A 25,454-nucleotide genomic window follows, 5' to 3' on the forward strand; every position below is an offset into this window, starting at 1 on the left:
GGCCATTCTGTCATTTCACCATGGCTGATCCCAGATCCAATTCAACCTCGTACAGCTGTCCTCTCACCATATCGCTTGATGCCCCAACCAATCAGGAATCTGTCAATTTCCTCTTTAAATATACCTACGGACTTGATCCCCACCACAGTCTGTGGCAGAGCATTCCACAGATTCATCACTCTCTGGCTAAAAAAATTCCTCCTTCCTTTGGTTCTAAAAGGTCACCTCCCCCCTCAATTTTGAGGTTTTGCCTTCTAGTTCTGGATACCCCTACCAGACAAAAGATTCTCTCCACATCCACCATTCAACATTTGGTAGGTTTCAATAAAATCCCCTTGCATTCTTCTAAATTCCAGTGAGTACAGGCTCAAAGCTGCCAGATACTCCTCATATATTAACTGATTCATTCCCAGAAATTCATCCCTGTGACCTCCTCTGGACTCTTTCCAAGGACAATACATCCTTTCTGAGATAAGTGGCCCAAAGTTATTGACAATACTCCAATTGTGGCCTGACTCGTGTTTGATAAAGCTTCAGCATTATCTCCTTGTTTTTATGTTCTATTCCCCTTGAAATAAATGCCAACATTGCATTTGCCTTCTTTATCACAGACTCAACCTGTAAATTAACATTCTGGGAGTCTTATGCAAGGACCCATCAGATTGAAACATTTTGGAAAATGTGAATTGGAATGGAGGAAGGAGGCAAAAGGGAGAACAAGATCCTTAATTTGGATTAATCTCCAACAGTCCCTTGGAGGAATACAACTATTCATGTAATAGATAAACGCGGGAGATTCTGTAGATGAAGGAACTCCAGAGCAACACATACAAAATGCTGGAGGAACACAACAGGTCAGGTCAGGCCAGGACTCGGCCCTTCCTCAATTCTGGAAAGAAAGTCACAGGAATAAAAAAGTGGGGAGGAGGGGAAGGAAGTTATTTCGAAGATGACTGGTGAAGCCAGGTGTGTGGGAAAGGTAAAGGGCTGGCAAGAAAGGAATCTGATGAGCGGGGATAATGAACTGTGGGAGAAACGGAAGAAAGAGAGGCACCGGGGGAGATTATGGACAGGTGCAGAGAAGAGATGAGAAGCCAGAGCGGGGAATAGAAGAAGAAGGAAGTGGGAGGGAAATTTTACCAGGAGAAATTGATGTTCAGGCCATCTGGTTGGAGGCTGCCTGGACAGAATATAAGGTGTTTCTCCTCCACCCTGAGAGTGGCCTCATCGTAGCAAAAGAGGAGGCCATGGACTGACTTGTCAGAATGGGAATGGGGATAGAAATTAAAATGGTTGGCCACTGGCAAATTCCATTCTTGACAGAGCAGAGGCGCTCAACAAAGCGGTACCCCAATTTATGTTTGGTTTCACCAATGTAGAAAAGGCCGCATTGGGAGCATCAGATACAATAGACAACCCCGACAGGTTTGCAGGTGAAGTGTTGCCTCACCTGGAAGGACTGCTTGGGGCCCTGAATGGAGGTAAGGGTGTTGGTAAATGTGCAGTTGGAACAGTTCAGTCACTTGCAGAGTTATGTGCCAGTAGGGAAATTAATGGGGAGGGATGAATGGACAAGGAAGGAGTCTGTGGAGTGATATGAACATTAAAGGCTTCGGGTCAAGATCCTTCATCTGGAGTCCAGATAAGGTTCCAGAAAGGAAACGTCATCCATTGTATTGTCAGAGAGAAAAAAAATGAGCTTTTTCATTGCTGTGTCACACTGCAATGGCACCCTCCCACCAGTGGAGACACTCAAGTGCCATTGCTGCTCATATCTGAGAAGTGGCTATTGGAAATGTAAAGGCAAAATGCAACGCAGTAAAATTGATGCAAAAAATATTTAAATTGGGAGAAAGGTGGTTTTGATTAGAAAAATCTGCAAAGATTTAAAAGTATACCGGTTGCTGTTAACAGTATCATGGATACATTTCACTAAGCTCTGAGACCTGTGAGCACACATTGCAGTAGCCTGGAATTGAATGCTTCAGCATGAGTATACTTCCTCATTCAGTGCTGTTCCGCCTCAATTATATGGTCAAGGATTGTTTGTCACAACTTGTACAGCCAATACTGCAGTATGCAAATTCGCAGTGTGAGCAAAGTAAATTTGTGGTGCATTCTTCTTGGGAGTTGCTTGCAAGTTATTTCATTTAATAACAAGAACCTTGGTGTCCTGATAACTCAGTGATTTAATAATTTGCAGGCATGATCATGAGTAATTTCTAAACTGCAAGTTGTTATTCTCACGGCGATTCTGAAGCAAAAGCTGAGAAGAGGTCAGCTGGTTTGCATGAGCCTCGATTTAGGTGCAGAAATACAAGCATCGACTCTGAAGATGACCAAAGAGATATGCCAGATTGTCAAAGCCCAGTCCAATCAGACACGATCATCTAAATTTGTAGAACTACAATTTTGAATCATGGTGTTTAAGATGGAAGATTCAAGTTCAAACACTTTGTAAACACAAAGGTAATAAAACTGCTGTTCACTGCAAAAATGGTGGAGAGCATTGCATGGTACAGCCCTTCACAAAGTGTCAAAATCATTTTATTCTGTGGATTTTGCAACGTGACATCATTAGTTTCATATACTTGGTACAGGAAGCTTACTGATAAAAATCAACAACCACTTCCTTATAAGTACCGAAATAAAGTCACAGAAAGCGGAAATGTCGCTTTTTTTTTCAAAGAAACACTTTATTTTGCTGATATAAACTATATTACCATGCTAATTGACCAATAAGCTGAGGTGTTGAAAACAGCACAATTTAAGCAGTACAGCAGAAGCTTCAACTGTTAGAGGCGAAGTGAGAAAAAAATGTTGAATAAAAACTTTTATGCCGATCAGTACAAAGGTAAGGAGCACTGACATTTTGTTGGAACCTTGTGTGTGTGTGTGTTGGAAATTCTTACATCTGTTAAAATGATAAATGTTTGAAAGGAAGCAGAATCACATTTGCATTGACTAATATTGTGGGTGGAACATCAACTCAAGTTTCATTTGGACATTTTAACTCTGAGGAGTCTTTGAAGAAATACAAGTAAATCCAGTCGGAGGCCTTTGCGTCAACTGTTTCCTTTCTTCGGCAAATCATGATGAATTCCTTCATCTTTGGCATTTGCTTTGAAAATGTCGCATTGATAGTGTGCAGTTCTGTCTCTCACGTGAATTAATGAAAGGCCTGAAATTGACCAGATCATTAAAGAAGTCATAACAGATTATTAAAAGATTCTTAAATTATCAGCTTTGGACACAACCTTTTATTAAGATATTTTTTGATTATGTGACTTAAACAAATTAGAACAACATTTTGACCATTCTGTGACCATTATCATAATACACACTCTGTGCCATTGACAGACGTAGTTAAAACTTGTTGAGATCTGGTGCCAAAAGGCTATTTCCATACATTTTATCATTCAGATGCTGGTAGCACCTGCCCAATAAAAGGAATTGACACCTCCAATGTTACACTTCCTGTTCATTGACCTAAAATGAGAAGTTTAACTGTATGAATATTTGCAAATCTTTATCTGAAAGCTTTGGGGAAAAAGAACATTTTTTAAGTTGCTTTCCTCTGTGTTCAATATTGTGACAGTTGCTTTGCGATCAAATTTTACAGAATATGATGGCAGTTTTGAAATTTAGGACAGTTTCGGCCTGTAACTCTTTGCTGTCCTATTAACTTAATCAGCTCTTAATACATGTCATCTATAAGCAGCAGCCAGTCAATTGAGCCAACACAGGTGTGTCCTGTTCTGTAATACCTGACCACGTTTAAATTAAATTGACATTAATTGGAGCAGCAAGAGTATCCCCACTCAATTGGGGCTTCAATTGATCAGAAAAATAAACGTTTTAAATTGGCTGCTCTGCAGTGATGTTGGATCTAAGGTTAGATTTTCAAGTTTATGTCTGCTTTTCAGAGAACAATGAAATGTACTCCCTATATAAAGGGAAGGTATGTAAATTTGCTGTGCTGATCTGCTGAAGTTACCAATTTAGTCATGATTCATTGTGTGCCGAATTTTTGGACCTGCATGATGATGGAGGAAACTCAAAGCTTGAGATGCCACTGACCTCCATTTATAAGTCTGAATCTCAGATCCTCTTGGATTTGAATTTATATTCTGATATGTAAACATAGAGCAGTACAGATAGGAATAGCCCTTCGATCCATAGTGTTTGTGTTGATTATGATGAGAATTGAAACTAATCCCATCTGTCTGCATATGAGCAGGAACTTGCAGAATCCTTGGCTGCAATGTCTTAACTTGCACTCCCGCCTTCCAGGAGTCAATTTTCCACCAATTTCCAAAAGATTGTCATTTTAAAGATTTCAGTTTGATCTTTAGATGTTCTTAGCTGGTCCAGCATTTGGGGCAGTACTATTGATCTGCATAGATAAAACATGAATGTTTCAAAAATGAATAGTCACCAACATTTGGGGCAGTACTATTGATCTGCACAGATAAAACATGAATGTTTCAAAAATGTGTAGTCACCAACATTTGGGGCAGTACTGTTGATCTGCACAGATAAAGCATGAATGTTTCAAAAATGTATAGTCACAAAGTTGGTTTTTGGTTAGTACCCAGTGATCTCTGAGGGGAAATTTGCATACATTGTCTTAATTGTATACTTTTCTCATAATTCCATTGGATTTAAAATCCTGGTAAGTTAATTTAGGAAATAATTTTCTTTGTTATATGATTTGAAGAAATGATCCATTAAATACAGCCTTACTCCACATTACCACATTAATTTCTAATCCTTTGTTTGGCAAAGCCAGTAATATTTTGCTTTTACAACAACTACTGTTTGTACTGAACCAGCTGCAGGTTCCCCTTTGTCTTGCTGGTGATGAGAATTTTTCTGTCAGACTCAATGGCAGAAAGTTACCCAGAAGCCTTGCCCCAATATGTCTAACTGGATTTTGATTCTCAAGAATCTGTGTGGTTAGATATACTTGTGTCTGATGGTTAAAGGATATAGTCCCATCACAAGATACACGTAACTAAACTGAGGAACCAGAAAACGCTTCATGTGAAGTATAATGATGGCATGGAAAATTGCTTCAGTGAGAGAAGGGAGGGAGGAAGAAAACTGAAGCATGAAGGATGGAAAACATTCTGTGAAATGTTATTGGTTCCACTGATTAATTTTTCTTATAAAGTCAAAACTGTGTATAAGAATGGTCTGTGTTCCCAAGAAAGGCAAACCCTTAAACTGAAGTGAAGACACAAGGCAATGCAGATGAAGGAATCTGGAGTGGCAATTTGTTGCAGATTGAGCAGCATCTGCGGGGAAGAGCTGTTGATGTTGCTGGTGGAAACCCTACATCAGGACTGACCTGAAATGCCGACAGTTCCTGTTCCCGCACAAATGCTCCACAAACCATAAAGGTTGTCGCCCTTAAAGGTGATATGGTGAGCACTGCCTGACTTTTAAAATTTCCTTTCTTAATCATGTCAGGTTGTACAAAATTGCCTGCGATGAAAGCTAATGACCAGAATAACTGAAGATCCACCTTAAAAGCATACAAATCAATAAATGCAGCAAGGATGAGAGGTTACCTGGCGAGGGGAATGCAGAGTTGACAATACTTGCAGATAAGCCATGATCTAATTGAATGGTGAAGGAGGTGCAAGGGGGCTTTGTGACCTACCCCTGCTCCTAATTCATACATTTCTTTACTGAGGTATTTTTATTGTGCTTGAAGAACAGAAAAATTACTATCTACTGTACTGTGGAATAAGAAAAAATCATGACATTTATAAGTGGTGATAAACCTGATTCTGATATGGGTCTCTATAGTGGGAAAGAGGCAGGGAGAGGGACATCATGGTTGAAAAAAGGGCAAGGGAGAGAGAAGGAAGCGGGAAACACCAAAGAGATGTTCTATAGTCAATAAACCAATTGTTTGAAATCAAATGACCTTACATGGTGTCTCAGGGCTGGTTATGTCTGCACCCACACTCCCCCAGCCCACCTCTGGCACTCCTATGTCAGCTGTCCCACACCCTACCTGCATACTTCAGTCTCCACTCCATGTTGACAAATACAGTACTATGTACAGTGGCATGCAAAAATTTGGGCACCCTGGTCAAAGTTTCTGTTACTGAGAATAGTTAATGAGTTGAAGATGAACTGATCTCCATAAAGTTAAAGATGAAACATTTTTTTCAACATTTTAAGCAAGATTAGTGTATTATTTTTGTTTTGTACAATTTTAAAGTGGGGGAGAAAAGGAAAGGAGCACAATGCAAAAGTCTAGGCACCCCAAGAGATTTGAGCGCTCAGATAACTTTTACCAAGGTCTCAGACCTTAACTAGCTTGTTAGGGCTGTGGCTTGTTCACATTCATTGTTAGGAAAGGCCAGGTGATGCAAATTTCAAAGCTTTGACTCCTCAAACCTTGTCCCAACAATCAGCAGATGGGCTCCTCTAAGCAACTGCCTAGCACTCTGAAAATTAAAATAAATGATGCCACAAAGCAGGAGAAGGCTATAAAAAGATAGCAAAGTGTTTTCAGGTAGCTGTTTCCTCAGTTCATAATGTAATTAAGAAATGGCAGTTAACAGGAATGGTGGAGGTCAAGTTGAGGTCTGGAAGACCAAGAAAACTTTCTGAGAGAACTGCTCGTAGTATTGTTAGAAGGGCAAATCAAAACCTCCATTTGACTGCAAAAGACCTTCAGGAAGATTTAGCAGATTCTGAAGTGGTGGTACACTGTTCTACTGTGCAGTGACACCTGCACAAATATGAACTTCATGGAAGAATCATCAGAAGAAAACCTTTCCTGTGTCCTCACCACAAAATTCAGCGTCAGAAGTTTTCAAAGGAACATCTAAACAAGCCTGATGCATTTTGGAAACAAGTCCTGTGGACTGATGAAGGTCAAATAGAACTTTTTGGCTCCAATGAGCAAAGGTATGTTTGGAGAAAAAAGGGGCCAGAATTTCATGAAAAGAGCACCTCACCCAACTGTTAAGCACAGGGCTTGTGTTGCAGCCAGTGGCACGGGGAACATTTCACTGGTAGAGGGAAGAATGAATTCAATGAAATACCAGCAAATTTTGGAAGCAAACATCACACCGTCTGTAAAAAATAAAAAGCTGAAGATGAAAAGAGAATGGCTTCTACAACAGGGTAATGATCCTAAACACACCTCAAAATCCACAATAGACCACCTCAAGAGGCACAAGCTGAAGGTTTTGCTATGGCCCTCACAGTCCCCCGACCTAAACATCATGGAAAATCTGTGGATAAACACCAAAAGAGGAGTGCATGCAAGACAGCCCAAGAATCTCACAGAACTAGAAGCCTTTTGCAAAGAAGAATGGATGAAAATCCCCCAATCAAGAATTGAAAGACTTAGCTGGCTGCAGAAAGCATTTACAAGCTGTGATATTTGCCAAAGAGGGTGTTTCTAAGTACTGACCATGCAGGGTGCCCAAACTTTTGCTTCGGGCCCTTTTCCTTTTTTTGTTATTTTGAAACTGTAAAGGATGGAAACCTTGCTTAAAATATTAAAGATATGTGTCTTTAACTTTATGCCTTTTGGAAATCAGGTCACCTTTTACTTGCTTAGCTATTCACAGTAACAGAAATTTTGATCACGGGTGCCCAAACCTTTGCATGCCACTGTAAGTCTTAGACACCATAACTAGATAGATATACATATATATATATATATATAAAAGACCTTGGTGCAGTACTCTATTATGTAATTAATGCTTCTGCATTTGCTACTGAACACCACCACCATTTTCACCTGTGGTTTTTGCTCTGTAACAGGCGCTTTGGCCCCATGGTTTTTATCCAAACCACAATAGAATTCTCGTTCTGGTATGGCTGAGCACTTCAAAGATGTGTTAATATTTGAAGATTTATCTTTTGTTGTGTTGAAGTAATTCAGGTTATGTTTCTTCTGCTTAAAATTGGAGACCAAGTGATTGGAAAGTGTTAAGAAGATGAAGCACCAGGCTATAATGACCTGTGTTTTGCAATTTGAGAGACTGTCATGCTGTCTGAGTATCTCGTAGAGCTCTTGCAGGCTTAGCTAATCTCTTGCATTAATTACAGATGGTGATGGGAGGCACCCTTATGCAATCTATCTGCCATCCATTTTATCTGCTGAAGGGGTTTTCCAGCATCATCCTGGTAGTGATGTACATTGTGTTCAAGATACTGAGAGGCATTGATCATGTGGAAAGTCAGAGGCTTTTCCCCAGGCCTGAAACGGCTAGCACGAGAGGGCATAGTTTTAAGGTGCTTCGAAGTAGGTACAGAGGAGATGTCAAGGATAAGTTTTTTTACACAGAGAGTGGTGAGTGCGTGGAATGGGCTGCCAGCGATGGTGGTGGAGGCAGAAACGATAGGGACTTTTAAGAGACTCCTGGACAGGTATATGGAACTTAGAAAAATAGAGGGCTATGAGTAAAGCCTAGGTAGTTTTTTTTGTAATTTTTTATTGAAGTTCATCGAACAAATATTTCCATAAGATGTATTTCAGATATTGTACATGTATATCATATAGTCATATATGCCACAAATCTCCACATAATATTTATGAGGTATACACTTACAGAAATGTGAGGAAAGAAAGAACGAAAGGAGAAAACTATGTACAAGTAGGGAGTGATTTTTTTTTACAACATATTCATTGATTTGTGAGAATAAAATCAGACAGACACTTTATTGATCCCGAGGGAAATTGGTTTTCGTTACAGTTGCACCAACCAAGAATAGTGTAGAAATATAGCAATATAAAACCAAAAATAATTAAATAATAATAAGTAAATTACTCTAAATGGAAATAAGTCCAGGACCAGCCTATTGGCTCAGGGTGTCTGACACTCCGAGTGAGGAGTTGTAAGGTTTGATGGCCACAGATAGGAATGACTTCCTATGATGCTCAGTGTTGCATCTCGGTGGAATGAGTCTCTGGCTGAATGTACTCCTGTGCCTAACCAGTACATTATGGAGTGGATGGGAGACATTGTCCAAGATGGCATGCAACTTGGACAGCATCCTCTTTTCAGACACCACCGTCAGAGAGTCCAGTTCCACCCCCGCAACATCACTGGCCTTACGAATGAGTTTGTTGATTCTGTCGGTGTCTACTACCCTCAGCCTGCTGCCCCAGCACACAACAGCAAACATGATAGCACTGGCCGCCACAGACTCGTAGAACATCCTCAGCATCATCCGGCAGATGTTAATGGACCTCAGTCTCCTCAGGAAATAGAGACGGCTCTGACCCTTCTTGTAGACAGCCTCAGTGTTCTTTGACCAGTCCAGTTTATTGTCAGTTCGTATCCCCAGGTATTTATAATCCTTCACCATGTCCACACTGACCTCTTGGATGGAAACAGGGTTCACCGGTGCCTTAACCCTCCTCAGGTCCACCACCAGCTCCTTAGTCTTTTTCACATTAAGCTGCAGATGATTCTGCTCACACCATGTGACAAAGTTTCCCACTGTAGCCCTGTACTCCGCCTCATCTCCCTTGCTGATGCATCCAACTATGGCCGAGTCATCAGAAAACTGCTGAAGTTGGCAAGACTCTGTGCAGTAGTTGAAGTCCGAGGTGTAGATGGCTAAGAGAAAGGGATACGTACACACGATGGAAGAACTCAGCAGGTCAGGTAGCATACGTGAGAAAAGAGTAGCCAATGTTTCGGGTCGAGACCCTTCATCAGGAAGAGAAAGGGAGACTGGATAGTCCCCTGTGGAGCCCCAGTGCTGCTGACCACTCTGTCTGACACACAGTGTTACAAGCGTACGTACTGTGGTCTGCCAGTCAGGTAATCAATAATCCATGACACTAGGGAAGCATCCACCTGCATCACTGTCAGCTTCTCAACCAGCAGAGCAGGGTGGATGGTGTTGAACGCACTGGAGAAGTCAAAAAACATGACCCTCACAGTGCTCACTGGCTTGTCCAGGTGGGCACAGACACAGTTCAGCAGGTAGACGAGGGCATCCTCAACTCCTAGTCGGGGCTCGTAGGCGAGCTGGAGGGGGTCTAATTGTGGCCTAACCATAGGCCGGAGCTGCTCTAGAACAAGTCTCTCCAGGGTCTTCATGATGTGGGAGGTCAAGGCCACCAGTCTGTAGTCATTGGAGTCACTTGGGCACAGTGTCTTCGGTACAGGGACGAGGCAGGACTGCTTCCACAGCACAGGAACCCTCTGGAGACTCAGGCTCAGGTTGAAGACATGGTGAAGTACTCCACATAGCTGGGGGACACAGGCTTTGAGCACCCTGGGGCTGACAGCATCCGGTCCTGCATCCTTGCTTGGGTGGAGACTTTTCAGCTGTCTTCTCACCTGTTCAGCTGTGAAGCCCACCGTGGTGGTTTCAGGTGGGGGAGGGGTTTAGCCATGAGAGCAGGGTGGGGGGCTGTGAGGAGGGGTAGGAGGGGAGCATGGAGTACGTGTTGGTTGGGGGCCGACAACAGATGAATCATGTGGGGGGTGGGCACATCCCCCACATGCCTATGAGGTGATATGTAGTTAAACCATTTTTCCCAGTATGAATCAAATTGTTGCAACTTATGATTAACAGATGCTGTTATCTTCTCCATTCTAAGTTAGGGACATGTTCGGCACAGCTTTGTGGGCTGAAGGGCCTGTATTGTGCTGTAAGTTTTCTATGTTTCTACATTCCATGTAAGGCAGGTGCTGAAGGAGCTGAGCACGGTAATCAGCAGGCACAAAACAGCACACCTTGATGCCTTCCCTATCATTGTAGGGGATTTCAACTGGGTAATCCTGAAGAAGTCTCTGAACAACTACCACTGACATATCACTGGTGGAACCAGAGGAGCCAACACCCTTGTCCACTATTAGACCACACACTTACCATGCCATCCCACAGTCATACTGTGCAAAGTCCAATCACTCAGCGTATATAGGCTGAGACGAAAGACTCCAGCGACAGTGGTGAGGACCAAGAAAGTCTGGTCGGTGGAGGTGAAGGAGTGCTTACAGGACTGCTTTGACTTCATCGTGACCTGTGAATGAGTGTGTGCCTTTGAGAACATATCTGACATACCCGAACCAAGAACCCTGGATGAATCCATCTTCTGAGAACTGGATCTGTGGCTTTCAATTTCAGTGATCCAGAACTATGCAAGAAGTCCAGGCATGACCTATGGAAAACTATTTTAAGGGCAATAAAACAATTCTGATTGAGGTTAGAGATGTAATCAGGTGCACGTCAGTTCTGGCAAAGTTTGTTCGCCGTTGCTTCCTATATAGTGAAACCTAACATCATGAATGGCTGTAATACTTCGTTCCCAGATGAGCTCAACACCTTCTATGCACACTTTGAAATGGAGAATAAAACTCAGCCTGTGCAAATCTCTGCCGCATCTGGTGATCCTGTGATCTCTGTCTTGGAGGCTGATGTCAGGATAACTTTCAAGAGGGTGAACCCTTGCAAGGTGTCAGGTCCTGATAATGTACCTGGTAGGGCTCTGAAAACCTGTACCAACCATCTGGTGAGAATGTTCAAGGACGGCTTTAATCTCCGACTGCTGCAATCAGACATTTCCATCTGCTTCAGAAAGGTGACAATAATCCCAGAGCCTGAGAAGAACAGGCTGATCTGCCTCAATGACTATCACCCAGTGGCAGTCTCATCCACTACGATGAAGTGCTTTGGAAGTTGACCATGGCTAGAATCAACTCCTGGCCTATTACCACAATAGGTCTACAGCAGATGCAATTTCACTGGCTCTGTATTCAGCCTTGGGTCATAACTGCGTCATGCTGCTATCTGTTGATTGTAGCTCAGTGTTCAACACAATCACACTCTCAGTTCTAGTCAGCAAGTTCCAAAACCTGGGCCTCTACCTCCTACGATCTGGATCCTTGATTTGCTCACTACAATCTGTGAATCAGAAATAACATTTCCTCTTCGCTGACAGTCAACACTGACACACCTCAAGGATGGATGCTTAGTACACTGCGCTACTGTCCCTGAACTCAGGACTGTGTGGCTAGTCACAGCTCAAACAGCATCAATAAATTTGCTGATGATGCAACCATTGTTGGCAGAATTTCAGATGGTGACGAGTGTACAGAAGTGATGTAGATCAACTGGTTGGGTGGTGTCACGACAACAACTTTGCACTCAACTTCAGTAAAACCAAGAAATTGAATGTGGATTTCAGGAAAGGGAAGTTGAGGGGGGACACACCAGTCTTCATCGAGGGATCAGTAGTGGAAACGGTGAGCAGTTTCAAGTTTCTTGGTGTCAACATCTCTGAAGATCTAATCTGGCCCAACATATTGATGCAGTTACAAAGAAGGTACAATATTAGGAGTTTGAAGAGACTTGGCATGTCATTAAAAACACTCACAAATTTCTATGGTGAGCATCACCACCTGGTATGGAGAGGCCACTGCATGGGATTGGGAAATGCTGCAGAAAGTTGTAAACTCAGCCAGTTCCATCATGGGCTCTAGCCTCCCCAGCATCAAGTATGCAGGTTCAAAGGCTATGCCCTCAGAAAGGTGACTCCATCATTAAGGACTCACCTAGGACGTGCCTTCTTCTCATTGCTACCATTAAGTGGGAGGTACAGGAGCCTGAAGACACACTCTCAGTGTTTCAAAAACAGCTTCTTACCCTCCATTATCAGATTTTTGAGTGAGTAATGAATCCATGAACACAACCTCACTATTTGTCCCTCTCTTGCACTACTTAATTTAATTTTAATATTTTTATTAACTGTACTTAACTGTAATCTGTAGTTATGTATTGCACTGAACTGCTGCTACTGCAGCAAAACAATGAACTTCATTATGTATGCCAATGATATTAAATCTGATTCTGATTTCTCCACACGTTTTTCTGGTAATTCTTGTTCTCCAGTTGAGAACTTAACTCTGTTCTGTTAGTAGTAACTAAGAATAAGTTTGGAGGAACTGAACAAGTTCAGCAGCACCTGTAGAGGGAAAGGGACAGATGACATTTATTTGTCCAGGTGAAAGGTCTTGAGCTGAAATGGCAGCTGTCCATTTCCCTCCACAGACACTGCTCAACCCACTGAATTCCTTGCACTTTTTGTTTATTGCTCTAGATTCCGACATCTACAATATCCTGTGTCTCCAGCAGCTTCTAATTTTTTTAACCAGAGGTTTTCAGTACTATGTCACATCTAGTATTCGGGCAGGTAGGTGTCAGAGTTAGTCACTGTACAGACGTCCCGCTGAAAGGTTCTGGCCCAAAACGTTGACTGTACTTTTTTCCGTAGATGTTGCCTGGCCTGCGGTGTTCCTCCAGCATTTTGTTCGTGCTGCTTGGATTTTCAGGAACTGCAGATTTTCTCTTGTTTGTACAATTATACTTACTTACATTTCCTTCTCCTTTTTCTTCCAATGTCTTGGTCTTAAATTGCACTAATTAATAGCAGCAATTGGCATTAGAACTTACGTAGGAAACCTCTAAGGTTTGAACGTCAGTGCTTTCAGCGTGGATTATGGAATCTAGCCAAGCCAATATCAAGGGTGTGACGCTTGAGTCTTGAAGAATTTGAACTTGTGTCATTTGCAAACTTTTGTGCTAATGTGGGGGTAAAAGATGAATGGGAAGAAATGAAACCTTTCATGACCTTTCATTTTAATTTATCACCTCACATTCAAAAGAAGACTGACCTACTTTTATCATTACATAAATTCACAGGGTTTTGTGCAGCTAAAGGACATCTCATAAAACATGATAGATTTAGTCAATCCTATCAATGCTATCTTGCTGGCAACACTCTAATTTTTGGTTCATAATAATGTACTATACAATGCAGCCCAAGAATAGATTTATCAAAGAGATTTGGTAATGGCCTCTTTCTCAAAGTTCATGAGGCATTTTGAGGAAAATCTGCACATGAAGTACACCCTGTACCTAATAAAATGGCCACTGAGTGTATGTTTGTGGTCTGTTGCTGTAGAGCATCCACTTCGAGGTTCGATGTGTTGCGTGGTTAGAGATGCTCTTCAGCACAACACCGTTGTAGCGCGTGGTTACTTGAGTTACTGTCAGCTTGAACAAGTTTGGCCATTCCCTGACCTTCATCAACAAGGTGTACTCCTTTGTAGAACTGCTGCTCACTGGATGTTTTTTTGTTTTCTGTACTTTTTTTGGATTTTGTTTTTTTTTTGCACCATTGTCTGTAAACTCTGGACACTTGTGCGTGAAAATCCCAGTAGATCAGCAGTATCTGACAACAACAATCATTCCACAGTCAAAGTCATTTAGTGCACATTTCCTCCGCATTCTGATGTTTGGTCTGAACAACTAAACCTTTTGACTGTGCCTGCAGGCTTTTATGCATTGAGTTACTGCCACATGATTGGCTGATGAGATACTTGTATTAGTGAGCAGGTGTATCTATTTATTAAAGTGGCCACTGAGTGTACATGGTGTGAACTGAGTGCCGTGGAGCGAGCTATCATGAAAAACAATGGCATATAGCATCAAAGGTGAACATCAGAAAAGTGTATGAAAATAGGCAGACTACATCAAACTTCTGAAACTTGTGTAGTGATAAGCATCTTGTGCATGTTAAAAACAGCATAATTAATACCAAGTGTAATTTGAAGGCATCCATCTAAATTTTGTTTTTAAGAATATTAACTTGCAGATCTGATCCCTTTAAATTCCCCTCAAGTATCACTATTTTTAAAAAAAAGTAATTTCTTCTATTTTACAGTTATTTTCCGAGTTCAATCATCAGAATGACAGTGTTATTGATAGTAAAGAATTGTGCTTGAAAATGTCCGCCATAGAGTGGGAAGACGGTTTTATGTGGGTCCTTGTCCTGCTCTTGTTGTGCACTTGCTGATTTTTTACACCCTGGCTACTTAAAAACTACAATAAACTTGTTCCACATAAGCCTGCCAAGCAAGAACCTGTGGAATTAAAGGAAAGCATGAACAGAGGATTAGCTGACCGGCAAAAGGCCAAGAGTGGGAATAAAGGAGGCCTTTTCTGATTGGCTGCTGGTGACTAGTATGTTCTGCAGGAGTCAGTGTTGGGCCCACTACTGTTTGCATTATATGTCAATGATTTGGATGATGGTATTGATGGCTTTGTGGCCAGGTTTGTGGACAGTATGAAGGTAGGCTTAAGAGCAGGTAGCGTTAAGGAAACAGAGCCTTCAGAATGACTTGGACAGAATAGGGAATTGGAAAAGAACTGACAGATGGAATACTGTGCAAGGAATAAAGATGCAGAGTAGTTTCTAAATGGGCAGAAAAGTAAAAAAAAAAAATCAGAGCTGCAAAGAGGCTTGTGAATCCTTGTGTAGGATTCCCTAAGGATTATCTTGCAGGTGGAGTTGATGTTGAGGAAGGCAAATAGCATTCATTTTGAGAGAAATAGAGTATAAAAAGCAGAGTATCATGCTGATGCTTTATAAGCTTTGGTCGGACCACACTTGGAGTGTTGTGAGCAGTTTAAAGCCCCACATCTAGAAAAGCATATGCTGGCATTAGAATGGTCCAGAGGAGTTTTCATGCAAGTTATCCTGGGAATGAAAAGATTAATCTATGAGGGGCATTTGATGGCTGTGAGCCTATTCTCACTGGAGTTTGGAAGAATGAGTTGAGTAGGGGGTATCTCATTGAAAACCTATTGAATATTGAAAGGCCTAAATAAAGAGAATGTGGACAGGATGTTACACATAGTGCGAGAACCTCAGACGAAAGGCACAGTCTCAGAATAGAAGGATGTCCCTTTAGAACAGAGATAAGGAGGAATTTCTTGAGCCAGAGGTGGTGAATGTGTGGATGCCTAGCAGGACAAGTCATTGGGTATATTTAAAGCAGAGTTTGATGGGTTCTTCATTTGTAAGAAGGTCAAAGGGTATGGGGAGAAGGGAGGAGAATGGGTTGAGAAAGAAAATAAATCAACCATGATAAAGGATGGAGCAGACTCGATAGGCCAAATGGCTGAATTCTGCCCCTATGTCTATGATCTCACTGGAAAATTAATCAAGCATGCTATTACCCTGTACCTTGGATTATTGAAATGTTGAAATTTTGAAAACTGTCTGTTAACATTATGGATTTTATTCACTAGATTAATTTTCCAATTTTTTTTCAAGTCTCATCCAGGTTATCACCTCAACCAGCCTCGCCTCAGGAAAGCTGTCCCTCTCCTTCCATCACTCAGAATAAGGTTATGTCTCCATCCCAGAAGCACAGCAAAAAGGCTCTCAAGCAGGTTAGCCTATCATTTCAAATTGTCTCTTGTGTCTTTTTAGTAGCCTCATAAATATCCCAAACTTGGTGCCAACAGTTGAATTATTATTAACTTTCAGCTGAATAAATTTCAGCAAATTTTAGTTTTTGGAATATTTTGTCCACATCTTTATTATACTTTATACTTTATCATTAACCTTTCAAGAATGTTAGGCCAAGGACAGTTGCAATTTTTCTGATTTAATATTTTGTTTTAAATATTCTAGGATAATTTCAAAAATAATGTAAAATAAAATGAAGGCTTTTTTCTCTGTTTTCTTTAAATGCCCCTGCCCATGCCACTCATTTGAACATTGTGAGAAAATTGAAAAAGAAGAAATCCTCAATTTAAAATAAAGACTGAAGATGTAATATACTCCAGTTTCAGAACCCATAAAAGCAAATATTTTCAATTTGTCAATAAGACCATTGTAGATTTAATGTGATCTTTATAACGGTTTAAGTAACGTTGTAATTGTGCCAGTTTTATTCTGATAAAGAAATGATACACATGCAAATGAAAGCCAGATGAATTAAGATTTCCTTGTCCAATGTTTCCAGATTCTAGAGATATGAAACAGGACAGGGTATATATTATCAGAGTCTACTGTGATGGGGATCATTGGGACTTGGCTCAATCTATATGCCTGTAATGCTGCTGCAAGCAGGGTTTCTTTGTCTTTTAATGTTCTGTGTAAGTTTTTTCCATTTATAAGATGACTGAATAAATTGGAGATTGCACTATTTCTCAGGGAAATCCCCTGGAATTAGAAATGGAAACAAGTGGAAGCCATGTTGATTCATTGTGTTGTGAATGGAACAGACATGAAGTTTTATCAGTAATTTGAATGAGCATTTTATTGTAAATAACTTATCCATCTGTATCCCCCTAACTGGTTCTGCTCCTTTCTTGATCAACACAGTCTAATCACTATTATTCTTAACATCAGAGATAAAAGTAATGCTCCAATCTCATGTTAAAAAGTAACCATCAATTCAAGTGCTTGCTAACAGACACTGAAAAGTGAAACAGTTTGTACATTGAGGCGTCTCTGAAGTTGCCATTTTTCTAAACAATGTTGTCATTTCTAAGCACAAATAGGTTGTACATAAAAAAAATAGCTTTCAGTCGTCATTTTTGTGACTTGAAGCTATCCAAATAAAAGTGTTTTATGTTGTTATGCTTTAAATAATATAAAAGCTTTACATTTTTTAATACTGGCAGAGACAACAAAATAGGTGTAAATGTGTTCTTCATTAATATAATGCATGATTAAGCAAAACTTGTAGTTAACCAATGCTTAGTTAAAAATTGGTCAAAATTGGTGGTTGTTCCATTGCATTTGTGTTTGTGATGTGGTATGGTGTTTCTCAGTTTTCATGTTGCATTCAATGTTCAACAAACCCTTTCGAAGAGCACCGTTCAAATTCAAGTTTATTGTCATCTGACTGTACGTGTATGCAACCAAATGAAACAACGTTCCTCCAGATCAAGGTGCACAACACATTAAAAAAATTACCACAAGTCTCTCAGCCTGAGGGAAGAAGGTACTGCCCTATCTGGCAGTCTAGTCCTGATGCTTCTGTACCTCTTTTTCTTGACACTAGTAGATCAAAGAGATTGTGGGATGGATGGTAGGGGTCCTCAACGGTGCTTTGAGTCCTTTGTGGACAGCACTCACAGTAAATGTCACAGATGGGGGGGGGGGGGGTGAAAATGCATACCTTAATTCAAATTAAACAATATTAATGTAGTGATTCTGGGTCAAGGCCCCATCCATGAAAAGATTATTGGGTTGACTTGACATCTTTTGAAGGACCCAGGAAGAAAAATGTTTGATTCCTTGTCATTAATTGAAAAAAATATTGATGGCACAATGACTTTGGCAGAAATATGTACTGCATTAAGACCATAATATATAGGAGCAGAGGTAGGCCATTCGGCCCATCGAGTCTGTTATACCATTCAATTATGGGTTGATCCAATTCTTCCAGTCATCCCAACTCACCTGGTTTCACCCCATACCCTTTGATGCCCTGGCTAATCAGGAACAAATGGAGACTGCATTGATATACTGCTTGTGTGGAGTTAGATAATATATGGGTAATCATATTACCCCACTGGAAAAATAATCTTTTTTGGTAATGAATCTGGCATGTGTATTTTGTTTAACCAGTTCATTATGGCTCCTGAATGTGTTTGATATTATTCAGTGGTTTGCCTGAGGCTAGTTATTCCCTTTAACTTACCAGGTGCACAAACACGGAAAACACTCGACAGAATTAAGTTTAATATCACTGGTATATATTGTGATATTTGTTGTTATGTGACAGCAATACATAATACTGCAAATTACAGTAAGAAGTATATGTACATTTTTACAATATAAAATAAGTAGCGCAGAGAGAGAGAGAGAGAGGAGTAGTGCTCATGGGTTCAACGTCCATTTAGAAATCTGATGGCAGATGGGAAGAAGCTATTCGTTGAGTGTGTGCCTTCAGGATCCTGTACCTCCTTCCTGATGATAACAATGAGAAGAGGGTGTCTTGGGTGATGGGGGCTTCTTAATGATGAATGCTGCCTTTTTGAGCCATTTCACTGATTGAAAATGTCCTGGGTGCTAGGGAGGCTAGTGCCGATGATGGACCTGACTGAGTTAACAACTTTCTGCAGCTTATTTCGATCTTATGCACTGACCCCACTCCCCCCCCCCAAAAAAAAACAAATGGTGCCGGAGCCAGTTGGAGTGCTCTCCCCTATACATCTGTAGAAATTTGTGAGTGTGTTTGATGACACACCAACCCTCCTCAAACTCTTAATGAAATACAGCATCTGTCGTGCCTTCTTTGTAACTGCATCGGTATGTTGGGCCTAGATTAAATCTTCAGGGATGTTGACAAGTAATGTCATATTTTACAAAGAAAATTAACTGCACTAAAAATTGGTAGCATGTCATTTTGAATAACTGTTGACACTTGCATGCCATAACATGTCAAATGGTATTCATTATTTTGATTTCACCTCCTTTTGATTTGGGATTTTTTTTACATGTCTTCTCTTCAAGTAGCTCTGGGGACAAAGGAAATACTGCTTTCTTACTGCATTCATTTTCCCAAGTGTTTATAATTAGTTAAGAATTATGTTTATAGTCACAGGTTGTAATAGAAAAGTTTGTATCTTGTGAATAATTTTTCATCCATATTTTGCATTATTTTAACATATAGTTTATGAATATGTTGAACAATTCTGTCACAATTTAGACATTTAGTTCTATTAATTAGATTAATTGGTATAATTATTTTTATGTGTTTATCCCTGTTAATATACTATATAGTTTAATTAACATAATTGACCAGATAGAACTATTTTTGTTTAAATACACGCAGGCTTTGAAACAGCAGCAACAGAGAAAGCAGTGTCGCCCTGGGTTAACTGTGTCCTCCAACTCGCGGCTTTTGGTGAAGTCTGTGAAAACCACTGATCAGGCAGGCTCTGAGACTGGTATGCTTTCAACTTACTATATTTCCCAAAGGTGTTTATTTCTTCTCCATAACAAAAATGATAATGTCACATCATGTGTTATTTTTGAATATATTGGATTTTATTCCATTCGGTTGCTTTATGTATTAGCACTGCAATTTCAGTTAAAAGTTACAACTTAAATAAATGATCAGCATGCAAGAATTGTGAATACAAAAGGACCATTTGTTAGTTTAAAGCATGTGGGGTCGAACCACCAGTGTTGGTTAAATACAGTTTTGTGAATAGAATTTTGTGAGGATTTGTGGAAGTGGGTTCCAAAACAAATTTTTGTCAATGCAACTCTTATCTGTAAACTGGGGGATATGAATTGATGCAACATGAAGTCTTAAACAGTACAGTTGGATGTGGCCATGAATGCTATAAGGATACTCTGAAGTTATTAGTAATCAAGGTGAGCTCAGATATACAAAACATTTAATTTACCAAAAGAAAGTTTTCACAAAGGCTGTTTTAACAATAACTTGAGTTCAAATCCCAATGTTATTTCCAAGGGATTGAATTAGTTGATTCAAATCCACAGCATTTTGGAGAATTACATGCTTTATTGAATATGCCTTCTAAAAAAAATTTAATGTAAAATAGGTCCTAAATATGGAAGTAAATCTTCTGCTTCTGCTCCTGCTCTTGGAGCACACATCGCAAGCACATGCTGTGAAATCCCAAACTAATTTCTTTGTCTACTAACATTTATGAATAGAAAATGATCATCTCTGTGTGTGATCCCAGTGGATGCCATAAGTCATGGTGCAAAATTACTCCAAGCAATGACAGAGCGTGGCGGTACAAGTTCAAGTTTATTGTCATCTGGTTATACGTATATAAAACCAAACAAAACAACATGGGGCACCCTCACAGCACAGCACACACAGCACCCAAACCAAAATATTACCATAAATGCACAGGTAAACACTCCCATATAAAGTAAGCAGCACTTAACCGAGTGTTGAGACCACGGTGGTGGCAGGGTATTCTTTATTCTCACAACCTGAGGGAAGAAGCAGTTACACAGTCTGAGTCCTGATGCTTCTCATCCTCCGTCCTGACAGTAGATTGTGAGATGGGTGGTGGGGATCCTCAATAATGCTTTGGGCCTTTCGTCTGCAACACTAACGGAAAGTGTCACAAGTAGAGGGGAGCAAGACCCCATGATCCTCTCGGCAGTGTTTACTATCTGCTGTACCATCTTGTGGTCTGATGCCTTGCAGCCTCCATACCATACGGTGTTGTAGCCAGACAGGGCACTCTCAAGGTGCTCCTGTAGAAAGTTGTTAGAATGGGGGTGGGGAGCCTTGCTTGCCTCAGTCTCTTCAGAAAGTGTAGGCATTGCTTCGCCGCCTTGACTAATGAGGAAATGTTGCAGAAGGGGCATATTGCCTGAACATAACATCCACATGCTGAGCAGGCCTAGGGTTGCCTTGTTGAGTTCATGCATAGGTTGTAATGAAGACAGATATTGCTTCCCCATCTACTGGAAATTAAATGGCCAAAAGCGGACCAACAATCTGGCCAAGATGACCTGTATTCCAAATTTTCAGAAGAAGTGGCTGAAGCAATAGTGAATGTTTGAGTGGCAATTTTCCACAATTTTCTGGATTTTGGAGCAGTTCCAATGAATTGAATAAATGCAAATATAGCATTGCTTATCCGAAAAAGAGTGAGAGAGAAAATGGAGAAGTACAGCCAAGTTAACTTGGAATAATTTCTCTGGGGCTTCCATCATGAAGAAGATGGGAACAGGAAAGTTGGAAAACGGGAATGTGAAATCATGCTGGTGAGACTCCTGTTTTCAAAGGGAATCAGAATCAGGTTTATTATCACTGATAACTTTGTGGCAAAAGTGCAATGCAAAAATTACAGTAAGTTATAAAAATAAATAACACAAAAGAGGACGAGTGAGGTAATGTTCATGGACCATTCAGATATCTGATGGTGGAGGGTAAGAAGCTGTGCCTGAAATATTGAGTGATGAGAAGAGAAGAGGGCATGTCTCGGAAGGTGAGGATCCTTCATGATGGGTACCACCTACTTGAGGCATTGCCTCTTGAAGATGATCTTGGTGGGGAGCTGGAGCTGGCTGATTCTACAACCCTCTGCAGCCTCTTTTGACCCTGTGCCTTCATACTATACGTGAGGCAACTAGTCAAAATGTTCTCCTTCGCGCATCTGTACATCTGTTGTTGGTGACTTAACAAATCTCCCCAAGGTGTAGCAGCTGGTGTCCCTTCTTCATGATTGCATCAATATGTTGGGCTGAGGATAGATCTGTTGGTATTCAGTTATTCCCATTCAGAGAGGTTTGGAATTTATTGAGTGTTAAGTGTTGCCAGGTATTTAAATACCTCCTTACATAGTCTGTATTCTTGTCAGGCCTCACCCGTTTTCATTTTTCTCAACCTGCTGTAAACCATCTTTTTTATTTAGCCAACCTGTGATGTTCCCTGACTTCCAGGTTCTTTGGACTTGTTGCCTTTCACCATTACAGAAACTGCTTGATCCAGAGCTTCCAATCATTTGTTTTTTGAATCGCAAACAAAAATCTAAAGGTTCAAGTAATGGCCTAGAAATTCTATTGTGTCATAAAAGGCTTTGTAAAATGCAGTAGCGAGGCTTTCTGAGGCTGAATTCAAAGCTGCTATGTGCTGTGGAATAGGGCTTAGGCTAATAAATGCATACAAAGGCCTTTCCTGTGTGGCTCTGTCATGGTTAATGGTCTAGGGTACTGTGGACTTCCAAACCTGATCTTTGGAATTTGCAGACATGAGTGGATCTGCTTAAAGGAGCACACGTTTGGAGATTTGACCAAGGGATTTGTGATCAGAAGCACGATCAGATGAGGGTCAGGTGGGCAGGAGGTTAAGGTCATGAGCGGGTGCCCAGAAGCTGGAAGAATGGAATGGGTCAGTGTAGAATTCTTCAAGGAACTACCTACAAGAAAACCAGCACCTTGGACTCCTTCAACAAACAAGGTAAATATACACAGAATGCTGGAGGAACTCCGCAGCCAAGCAGCATCCATGGAAAAGAGTAAACAGTTGACATTTCAATCTGAGACCGTTCAGCAGGACCATTTGAAGAGTCTTGGCCTGAAACGTTGGTTGTGTACTCTTTTTCACAACTGGCAGGTGTGTTTACAGACATTTTTAATCTCTCCCTCTCCCAGTGTAGAGTGGCCTCCTGCTTCAAAGCGTCGATTGTCGCTGTACCTAAAAAGACAAAGGTAACATGTCTGAACAACTGGCGTCCTTTTACACTCACCTCAACAATAAGTAAATTCTTTGAGAGACAGGTCAAGGACTATATCTGCAGCATGCTACCATCCAAACTGGACCCCCTACAATTCGCCTACAAACACAATTGATCGACAGGTGATACAATAGCCACTGCTCTACACACTGCCCTTAAACGTCTGGAGAAGAAGGATGCTTATGTGAAAATGCTGTTCTTGGACTTCAATTCAGCATTCAACACCATAATTCCCTCCAGGCTCGACAAGAAGCTCAGAGACCCTGGCCTTCACCCTGCCTTGTGTAGCTGGATCCTGGACTTCCTGTCAGATTGCTGGCAGGTGGTAAGAGTGGGCTCCCTCACCTCTGACCCTCAACACAGGTGCCGGGACCAACAGGCACCAGGACAGCTTCTTCCACCAGGCCATCAGACTGATTAATTCACGCTGATACAATTGTATTTCTATGCTCTATTGACTGTCCTGTTGTATATACTACTTATTACAAATTACTATAAATTGCATATTGCACATTTAGACGGAGCTTTAACATAAAGATTTTTACTCTTTATGTATGTGAAGGATGTAAGTAATAAAGTCGATTTAGTTCGATTTTTTCCTGGATGCTGCCTGGCCTGCTGAGTTCCTCCAGCGCTTTGTGTCATATCACTTTGATTTCCAGCATCTGCGGATTTCCTCTTGTTTGAAATACAGTAAATGCAGCCTTCCTTAATGGGAGAGCGGAAACTCCTCAAGTGTAAGGCCTGCTTTAGTGTGACTGGTTTGTGACATTTGCAGGTCACAGCCACATAAGTGATGTCAAAGTGCACACTCATTGACAGGTGTGAGGATGAGGGATTACGGTAAACAAACTGATTGCATTTGATGTTTGAGTTTTGTTAAAATGAACTTGCTGAGAGTGCAGAGGCATTGCACTGTGCAAAAGAATTTCAAATACAGTGAGATGAATAAACAACGTTATGCACCATGATTTCAAGGGGAGTCTAGAGAGCTTGGCCTTAAAACAACTTTATAACATGAAATGGCCATTGGGTTTCGTGAGTGTGATGATATGCTTGAGAGCATAAAACAATGTTGGGCACATGAGGAGATGCATACTCAAAATCAGAGTCAATATCAGGTTTATTATCACCGACCAACATGTATCATGAAATTTGTTAACTTAACAGCGGCAGTAGAATGCAATACATGATAGTATAGAAAGAATGAATAAATACATTAATTATAGTAAGTATATATCTCAGCCTTATACTCTAGCCTTCTCCCCAGACCTTTGATGTTATGTCCAGTCAAGAACCAATCAAGCTCTGCCTTAAATGCACCCAACAACCTGGCCTCCACAGGTGCCTGCAGTGATAAGTTCCACAAATTCACCATTGTCGAAAGAATTTTCTCCTCATTTCTGTTTTAAATGGACGCCTCTCTTTTCTGAGCCTGTGCCCTCTTGTCCAAGACTCCCCCACCAAGGGAAATATCCTTTCCACATCTACTCTGTCTCAGCCTTTCAACATTAGAAAGATTTCAATGAGATCCCCCCTTCAGCTTTCTAATTTCCAGTGAGTATAGACCCAGAGCTATCAAACGTTCCTTGTATGACAACACTCTCGGAATCATCCTTGTGAACCTCTCTGTACCCTCTCAATTGCCAGCGCATCCTTTCTTAGAGCCCAGTATTGTTCACAATACTCAAGGTAAGGCATCACCAATTTCTTATAAAGCCTCAGCATCACATCCCTGCTGTTGTATTCTAGATCTCTTAAAATGAACGTTAACATTGCATTTGCCTTCCTCATCATCAATTCTACCTGGAAGTTAACCTTTAGGTTGTTCTGCAAGAGGACTCCCAGGTCCAAAAGCATCTCAGATATTTGGATTTTCGCCCCATTTAGAAAACAGTTAGCACATTTATTTTTACTACCATGCATTTTCCAACATTGTATTTCATTTGCTGCTCTCTTCCCATTATTAAATAGATTAAAATAGTGCAAAAACAGAAGTAATATAATTTTTAAAAATTAGAATTATAAAAAGAAATGAGTGGACCTTGAAGATTGCCTTGAGCTTTTAATTTTTTTTCGTGTTTGTCCTTGCCAATTAATGTAGATAAGCCACATTTTTATCTAAAAACGGAATATCACCTCTCACCACAGGTTGGGAAACAAAGCAGTCAGACGGATGTTCAACAAATCCTCAGAATTCAACCTCCACTCCATCAGTATCCAGTAAAATGGAACAAGCTCTGTCTGGGCTGGGCAGGAAACCCACTCAGAGGTCTGAGAGACTCAATGCAAGTGAGTTTAAAATGTATTTTATTGGACTATCTACGCTGTTCAGTTCTGTAAATATAGAAAATATCAAGAAAAGGAACACAAAAAAACGATATTTGTTGGAGTTGCTGAATTTGAGGTGA

The 25,454-nt window shown here is 40.7% G+C and overlaps 1 protein-coding gene across 5 annotated transcripts in view; it reads left to right on the forward strand.

The window, feature by feature from the left end:
• asxl2 (ASXL transcriptional regulator 2) overlaps positions 1-25,454 on the forward strand; it is a 192,308-nt gene that overhangs the window by 115,726 nt on the left and 51,128 nt on the right. For all 5 annotated transcript variants that reach the window (XM_059981712.1, XM_059981713.1, XM_059981714.1 and 2 more), the window contains 3 exons: positions 16,121-16,239; positions 19,644-19,758; positions 25,195-25,335. In XM_059981712.1, coding sequence (XP_059837695.1) covers positions 16,121-16,239; positions 19,644-19,758; positions 25,195-25,335 — 375 coding nt within the window. The remainder of the gene's footprint in view (positions 1-16,120; positions 16,240-19,643; positions 19,759-25,194; positions 25,336-25,454) is intronic.

Source organism: Hypanus sabinus, chromosome 10 (genome assembly GCF_030144855.1).
Source record: "Hypanus sabinus isolate sHypSab1 chromosome 10, sHypSab1.hap1, whole genome shotgun sequence".
Lineage (NCBI taxonomy): Eukaryota > Metazoa > Chordata > Chondrichthyes > Myliobatiformes > Dasyatidae > Hypanus > Hypanus sabinus.